This window comes from Amblyomma maculatum, chromosome 1 (genome assembly GCF_055883805.1).
Source record: "Amblyomma maculatum isolate TAMU_Amacu chromosome 1, ASM5588380v1, whole genome shotgun sequence".
NCBI lineage: Eukaryota > Metazoa > Arthropoda > Arachnida > Ixodida > Ixodidae > Amblyomma > Amblyomma maculatum.
Genome location: NC_139344.1, coordinates 219,738,960 through 219,747,720, shown reverse-complemented (window position 1 = coordinate 219,747,720; position 8,761 = coordinate 219,738,960). Strand labels below are relative to the sequence as shown.

Genomic DNA, 8,761 nt, shown 5'->3' with positions numbered 1-8,761 from the left:
AGAGAGTAATGTAACTGAAATTTGTTTTGTTATGGGGCCATTGGCGTACAGACGCCAAGAAGCTAAAATAAGACGATTGCCCGTGAGCGGAGGAAACGGTATAAACTTCTGACTCGGGGAGTCGCACGCTGGTTGGGGCACACTACTCAGTACGCGCTGTAAAATTTGGCGTGTACTGGTATATGCTGTGCAAGATCGAGTGGCACACGTCCAGAAAATCAACAAAGCCGTGCAGCCGCAGCATCGTATTCCAGCCGCATTTCAACGGAGGCGAAATAAAAAAAAAAAAATGTTCGTGGATCTGTGAACCGGATTTCTAATGCGGTGTCTATTCGGAACCACAAAGCCAAAATATCTTCAAAACTTCCAATTACAGATTTCAATAAGCATATTTATCTGTAAATTAGCTCTTAAGGTGCTGAAAAAGTTGAAGTGGCGGAGTGTATAGAGGCCCGTGATACTGGACGCTGAGAATGGAACTTCGTTCTATTGTTCCGCGCCAAATATTTCTTTCACCGACTGCTCAAGCTACTCAAGAGTCTCTTGTCTCAGACGATAGAATATTTCATCATTAGTAACAACAGTAAAAAATTCTAACTCTTAACGACCTCCGTTACGAAAGCTTTGCCGTTGAGTGCCAGCATTTCCCGCCGGCTTTCCCCAAGCTTGAGGTACGGAGATACAAAATGCATGCCAGTTATTGTTGTTGTTAAGGGCTTTATTTTTCCAACGGTGTAGGAGGCCCCCTACTCCCCGCCCCCGGCACGCACAGTTTTCGTTGATGACGCACGCTACAACCGCACAGTGCTTGCAATCGCCACGACATCCGTAGCGGGTACCGCACCATGCCTCCTGTAACTTCCGCAGCACTGTCGAAAGGTGCACCACGAACAAAAGTGTTCGTCATGGTATTAAACTTTAAAGCAAAACCGCGAGGAAATTATTATGCTGCTGTAATCAAACAGCAAGAACAAAAAAAAAAAAAGAAGAAACGGCGATCAATCTCTTCTCAGGTTCTCTCTGCACTTTCAATGTTTGGGTATGAGGTGTGAACGCAATAGGTGAATGAAAAGCTACGTTTACAACATTTTTCATTCATTTAATTATTTCTTAATTCATCATCACATATCCGACTAATGCCCTGAGAGAATAAATTTCGTTAAAAAAAATTCCGTCTACTCACGCGACATTCAAAGCTGTGCGCGCGGGTGTTCCGTCGCGAGCGGCGCGCACTTCGCGGTGACGTCGACACCGTTCACGTTTTAAACATGAGCATTCTCGAACAGGCGGTGTCCTTTCGTCAGTATTGGTTTTCGGAAGTAGCTCTCAAGACATTCGATTGCCTTAAAACTGCAGAAAATGAGAGCCGAGATGCTTCTAGCCGTACAACGCGAACGCAACCCGACCGCGCCAGCCTACTCAGAATACTCGGCGCCGCCGTTGGCGGCGCTGAACGCTGCGCTCCACTAGCGCCGCCTGGCCACGGCAGGTTGCCTATTATGGCTGTTGAATTGTCTCAGAGTATGATCTGAAGTTGAAAGCTGCTTGCCGCAAGTGATGTCATGCACGTCCGTTTAAATGAGCAAGCCTTCTAATTGGTAGCACGAGTGTTGTGTTAGTGTTGCTATAGTTCTCGATCTGTGCGTTTTACCACCCTGCACAACTGTAAAGTTGGGGAGTTTTGCATATCACGCGCAGTTTTCGCACAATGCTTGCATCAAACTTGCTTGTACGTTCGTGCCTTCGCGCGTCATGCTGGGCACGATCGTTAGCACATCGAGCTGCGGCATTTGCGTTAGTTGTTATCGACGGACCTGATGTCAAGCTCGTTTATTTTAGTACTGAGGAACTAACATCAATATGCATTGGCAGCTTTCGTTTGCAGAAAGCAAGTGAGCATTAAAAACTCTGGAGTCACTAAATCAGCGCGAAGCCCAAATGCTGCTGTACAGGGCCGATAGCATATATGCGACTCATTAAACAACACAGAATAAACATGCACCCGGATTCCGCGAAATTTTCGACCCGATTGCGCGTCAAGCATACATTTCATTTAAGGTGGCGGTTCCACGGTCGCCATCTTGGATGTAGTTCAGATTCTGCCACCAGGCTACGCCACTTATCCATGAGTGAGGAACTGAGTACCCAGCCCTCTCGACTTGCGCTGCCTGAACGCTTTTCTTGTGTTGCTGCGCGGACTTCCAAAAGTTTTTATGGCTCCACAGCAGTGTCCAGGCAGAGAAGGGGAGGGGTTTTGTCCCCGTCCTGCGCAGCATGGGCTGCCCCATTGAACTCCCCTCTTCACCCCACCGCACCACTACTCCGAACAATACGCTCCCCAACAATGAGTCAAGAGCCTTCCCTCTCTTGCCTATACTTCGTCTCACAAGATGTTTGCAGCACAGCGAAAGGCAGAGGCACCCCAGCCGGTCCAACCAGGATCAGGCGTACAATAGGCAATTGTGCTCCTAAGCGCCTCTCGCCCCCTCAAATTGGCGGGGTGACAGTACGAACACAATTCTCTATTATAGTGCGCACGGGCGAGAGGCACTTAGGAGCACAATTGAAAGGGCTCCTCTGCCTTTCCCAGGGCTGCAGATATCTTGTGAGACGAAGTATAGTTACCGCTGTAGAGCTACAAACCCGATTGCTCTTACCCGCCGAGCGTGGGGTGTTGGACTAGACTGCAGTAGGCTAGCTTGACTGAACACAAAACAGGGTGTCAACATGATTGCACAGTGCAACCTTAGTACGAGTGAAAAGGAAAAGCGAATTGCATTATTTCTGCAGACTTCGTCAATGAACCTTAGTTGAATTCGGCGCCTGTCTTTTGTTCTTTTGATCCTCGTCTTTTGGGCTATACAATCGAGTGATCATTAGCGAGCTTTAGAATACGGCGATCCTATCCGTTCGTGGGATAGAGTAATAGCGGAGCGTGTGCACAATAATAGAGAATTGTGCTCCTACTGTCACCCCCCGCTATTACCCTGTCCCCCTAAGCGGTAGGGGTACCATATTCTAAACCTCCCTATTGTTGATGCCATAGATATAGTAGGGATCGGAACACTCCTTGACTGGAGTGGAAGCTGCCAGCTCTTGCGGTCAACAGAAATTTGCTTTATCAAACGTGATTACAAATATGATAATGTGGCTATAATTAGCTGAACTTCAGTCAACAATCGCCCTTGTTTATTTTTTGTTCGTGCTTGTCCAATCTTCGAAACTAGACCTGGTAAGTTACAATGTGCAAATAAGTGAATGATTGCTAATTTTTTCCTTTTGAGATGAATCGATATTTCGAAATAGATGTGAAATCCACCAAGAGGCTATGTATCGCGCAGGAGGCCGGCATGTATTCATGTTCTCTTCGGCACTGAGGAGGCGCATTCACACTAAACTATGTGAGAAATGGGGGAAGGGGAGAGGGGGTTGTAAAGGAATGTTGCCAGAAGAAAGGACCTAACGGGGACAGTTTTGTAGGCGCTTATGGCGGCCACTTCTCCACTGCCAATTGGATGCTCCACAGAGTCCTCATTGTATTTATTCGCTCGCTCGCGCTCGCGCGCGCGCGCGCGCGGGTGTGTGTGTGTGTGTGTGTGTGTGTGTGTGTGTGTGTGTGTGTGTGTGTGTGTGTGTGTGTGTGTGTGTGTGTGTGTGTGTGTGTGTGTGTGTGTGTGTGTGTGTGTGTGTGTGTGTGTGTGTGTGTGTGTGTGTGTGTGTGTGTGTGTGTGTGTGTGTGTGTGTGTGTGCAATTAAAGGAACACACTATTTTCAGTCAATTAGAATAAAATTTTAACAATCAGTCTCCTGGAAACATTTTTCTCCTGCAGAATTTCACTCGACACTGAAATCTGATGTGAAAAGTAGCATGCTATGGAAGACCCTGACCTGTCCTGCTGCAGCTTCCCGTGATGATGCATGCGCTTTCTGAACCAATATATTGGATGGACTACTGTTCATTATTAGCTTGGAGCCTGACTTTATTGTACTCATTTCACAGGGCACACACACGTATGCAACAAGTATACTGTTGAGCCCGCCTTTCGGCTTCATGTGTTGGTAGTAAATAATTTCGTGATGTGGCACTTGTACATTCACACATTTGCAACATAATAATCAGAGTCCCACTTTTACTCCATGCAAGAGCGCCGATGCTTACCAAATGTTTTCCTGCAAACGCCAAACGATTAGACGCAGCGATCAGATCGCGTTCTGTCAGATTTGGCATGCGCTATAATTTGTGACTTTTTTCATACCAAAGCAGTACAGTGGTTTTACTTCATGTGGTCAAACGGAAGCACGTTCATTGTATGCTCCGAAATTTTCACATGCTATGTCAGTTTTGGGAACATGATCAGACCGCTTTCAGAGCACAGGAAGTCGAGTTGCTTCAAAACAAGGTTCAAATATAAAGTCAACAAATTGGGCGTTGAGACGTTGGGTGAGTTGACGCCTGGGTGACACGGTATCTACCTTACTCGAGATAAGGGCCCCATTCTTCTGCCTGCCGACGGGCTTTTAGAGCGTTAGCTCTGTTGCTCACTTGCATGAGTGGCGCGTTTTTCTAAGAATCGTAAACAGTGCTAGCAATATCGCCGTCTTCATTGTGCCTGGGCAAACCAGACCGAACGCTCCATGCCCCCGGCCACAGCGGCAAAGCGCGGTAGCGGGCGATGCTACGGTTTACCCTAGACGCCGTAATGCTTCGGACAATCCGCGGTATATCCCCCTTCACGAAGCGGAATTAGCTGGGAAGAGGACGGGACATCATGCACGTATAAAATAAATAAAATAAGCGCAAATAAAAGCATCAAACGGGAAACCAATTAAGTGTTTTCTCTCATATATATATATATATATATATATATATATATATATATATATATATATATATATATATATATATATATATATATATATATATATATATATAGGGCCACTGATCAAGTCAAAGTATTTGAAGAAGATATAAACGAATGCTTTATGTCTGATTTATCCATTGTGAACAACGAAGCTGTAGGGCTTCCGAAACGTTAGTACGTTTTCATGAAACTTTGACTTGGTCAGTGACCCTGTATATCTTTTTAGCGAGGACGAGGATGAAGGTAGGCAGAGGCGGTGAGGTGAGGGATAGGCTGCGAAAGATAGTTTGAGGGCGAGGACGAATGCTTCACGAGATGCGTAGTTTCTGTAGTAACAAAATGTAGCCGGCGAACATGAAAGACACAAATGGCCAGCATACTCTGTCTTCCACTGGTACTGTTGAGAAAACAGATGCAGTGGAACGGGGCACAATCGCTATAGCTAGGCTTCGAAGGGAAAATAATAAAAAAAAAACTGTAAAAACGACCAAGGAGCAGGAACAGAAGCTACGAAACCACCTCAGTGCTCGTGATGATGAAAAGCCTAAAAACGGCCCATTTGATAATTGCCGACCCAACAGGTAGCTGCAAAAAGTCACTGAGACCGATGTCGTTGGTTCCACTCTCACGGAACATGACGGGAACGGTAAAGTACACAAGATCGCTGTTTCTGACCGCTAACGTTTCTTTGCCACTCAGGGAAACAACTAAGAGGGCAAGTTTAGCGAAAAAAAGCGCGCAAATAAAATAAACAAACCCGTCCAAAAGAAAGGGGACGCGCAGAAGAAACGCTGAGCACAGAAGACAGAGGTCGGGTCATTTAGCAACTACGACCCTCCAACCACTTTTTTTCCTCCCTCGGCTGCGGCGGCAAAGCCAAATTTATTCACACTTTTGTAATTTTTTTTCCTGTCCTGCCTAAGATATGGAAAATAAACAAACAGCAATGCAGTTGGGCTGATACCAGTAAATAAACTACACTTTAGTAGCCGATGCATCCTTTATCATGTGGGCAGAGCGAAGCAGAATTTTAGTATTTCTTTTACCGTTTCTATCTTTGTAGTAAACTCGTAAAACCTTCATGTCATGCAATAAATTTGTGCAGCACGTAACCTCTTATTCTTATTTGATAATTTCCATAGCATCAAGTTCTATTTTTCCTTTGAGGGTACTTGCATGGTACCGACCCTCTAACGCGCAAGATTTCATTGTCTCACTTTCAGTGTAAGATTGACTCGATAATAAGAATGCAGAGATTTCGCGTTGTCTGGATGTATCTCTAGCTGCTAGGTTCAAATTATGGCAGCACTGTTCTTTGAATTGCTCATTCCGCTTAGTCGTTTCAGAAGAAGGAAAGAGGCCTCTTTTGTTCGTTGGTTTCCCATGTTAGCGGTAATACGCTTCTCGTGCGTGGCAGCCCTACGAGGAGAAAGATGCCTGCTTTTGCCAAACACAAGCATATATCTTTCTAGTAACGAAAGCCACTACTTGTACTGGACAAGAAGCACGTTTCGTTCGCCGGGGTACAGTGTTGATTGTAGCCGGCGCACCTCAGCTGCACGCGCGAGAGCCTTAGCTGGCAACGTTTCGGCACACAAACAGTATGACACACTTAATTCGAGGCGATAAATAAATATCAAAGCAAGCAAGTGTACATTTGTCAAAGGACCATTTTCAAGTAGCGCTACTGCGCATGAGCGAAGCACCTGAGCGCGCGAAGCACCTACACCCGACCCGACCCGACCACTCGACCCGTCACGCCAGTGTTTACCTCTCTCGCCCGATGGAAAGGAAAGGGCAAAGGAAAAATGTTGTAGACGCACAATACCCTCTCGTAAATACCCCTCGATTCAGGGTGTTTGTGGCGCCATCCTCGTAATTTTTCTGAACTGCGACATTTTACTGCACATGAAATTTCATAGATGGCGCTAACTACTACATTTATTATACCTGGCTTTGTTATTCCACTTTTATTGGCTTTTTGTAGACTTTGTAGTTGATAATTGTTACCGGTTGAATAAAAGAACGAAAGCCCGAACCTTGAAGTTATATTCGCCAAAAAAAAACAAGCCATGGAGCATTTCAATCATGCTTAAAATACTTCATGAAGAGCTCGCGCGCTTCAAGTGAACCACGAAAAAATTAGCTGAAATCATCCTGACAGTGCACATTCCTCGAGAGTCGTAGAACAAAACCGATGCTTATCCTCTGACAGCAAGGTGTAAAGTTTTTTCACGCGAAATTTCAGCACATATAAAAGCTTATTACTTGAACAGTTTTGCATATACTTTTAGCCATTTTACAAAAAACGCTAAATTTGATAACAAATAACTTTTACACTAAATGAAGCAGACAGATGATATTTTCAGGAAAGAGCGAACTATGTACGACCTCCAACTGCGCAAAAAAGCTCTGCAGCAGAATGCATATCTTGAAAGTTATTGTATGTATAATTACCTGTTTTATACACTTTTCACAGGTGCGTGGCTAATAAACTATGCGATACACAGTAATAAAAATGCTTAACTTTGTTCATTAATATCTCATCTCAAAAGATCTCGAACGGTTTTGTTCTAGGTGCAAAAGATTTTGCACAATTTTGCTTTTCCTGAGACAAGTAGAGCTAAAAAGCAGTTTCTTACCTTTGCGTTTTTCTTTACAGCTTAAATATCTTCGCAGCTATTTATAAACCAAATGCACCATTCAAAAGCAGAGAAAATAAGCTTTACAACGATACTAAAACCACGTTTATAAACTAAACGAGTGGGGCACAGTAGAGGTATGAATTTCACCAAAAATGTCGTCTCTTCACCGCTTGAGTGGGACCGCCACCTTAATAACACTGCATTGTTCCTTGGATTGCTACGTTTTTTGGTTTTTTTTTTTGCAGGTGTCATTGTGGTAACTGCCATTTAATAGAAACGGCCACTGAAAATGTCTGCTGCCACAGCATCCCCAAAGTAAGAGGAAAGCTGGAGGGTAGGAACTGCATCACCAGCCATCCCACTTTTCTAGCAGCATGCGTGAACATACATGCATTAGAAATCGCATATCTGAGCATGATGTACCTCAACCGCTCATTAATCTATGCAGCCGACATCCACAGGCAAATCATGCAAATGATGCACATATTCCCTATTAGATATAAATAACCTGCATATGCACATGTTTTCTGCTATTTCTTCTTTGCAGGAGGTACAGGAGCACTGCATACTACCAGTTTGCCATTTGGATATGGCACAGACTAGGCAAGCACAATCGAAAACCCTTGCAGAGCTGTGTAGTGCTGAAAATTCGTAGTGCGTTCCCGTCTCAGCATTACACAGGATTCAGGTATGCCGAGTATTGGAAAAATAAAGTAAATCACAAACAAAAAGAAGCGGATGGTGGTATGTATATACAGTCGAACCCGGATATATCGAACTCGAAGGGGAGTGCGAAATAGTTCGATATATCGATAATTCGATGTACAGAAATCGGCTTGGGACGGCACTTACGATGCGAAAAAACGATACTGTATTTGTCGTGTAATCAACTCACTCGCATAATGAACCCACCCTCCACTTTTGTACTCGAGAATTTGGGAAAAAAAAAGCGTTAAGAACAGCTCGCTCACATGCAAGCGTTAATCGATCTCAGCGACGAGCAGCAGCGACAGAGCAAAAAATTTCCAACTTGGAACTCCGCCGTACGAGCCACCGCGGCAGCTCAAAACAAGGTTTCTGTGTCGCCGCGGCAGAAATCGCCAGCATTATCGCTTGTATGTCGCACTCCGTTTCGGTCGTCTCCTCCACAGCTCATTTCTTGGCAGCGTGCCAAGATGCTGCGCAGCGATAATGTCGCGGCGCGTTTATCTTTTGATAGCTCTTGCTGCGGCGGGTAGCGAACTTGGCAGACTG

At 44.9% G+C, this 8,761-nt stretch overlaps 1 protein-coding gene across 1 annotated transcript in view; it reads left to right on the top strand.

The window, feature by feature from the left end:
* The window catches only part of LOC146205646 (transmembrane protein 208), a 78,200-nt gene extending 69,996 nt beyond the window's left edge, over positions 1 to 8,204 (top strand). The window contains exon 6 of the mRNA XM_084590319.1: positions 8,055 to 8,204. Within this exon, the coding sequence (XP_084446445.1) occupies positions 8,055 to 8,162 (108 nt within the window). The 3' untranslated portion in view covers positions 8,163 to 8,204. The remainder of the gene's footprint in view (positions 1 to 8,054) is intronic.
* The last annotated feature ends 557 nt before the right edge of the window (positions 8,205 to 8,761 follow it).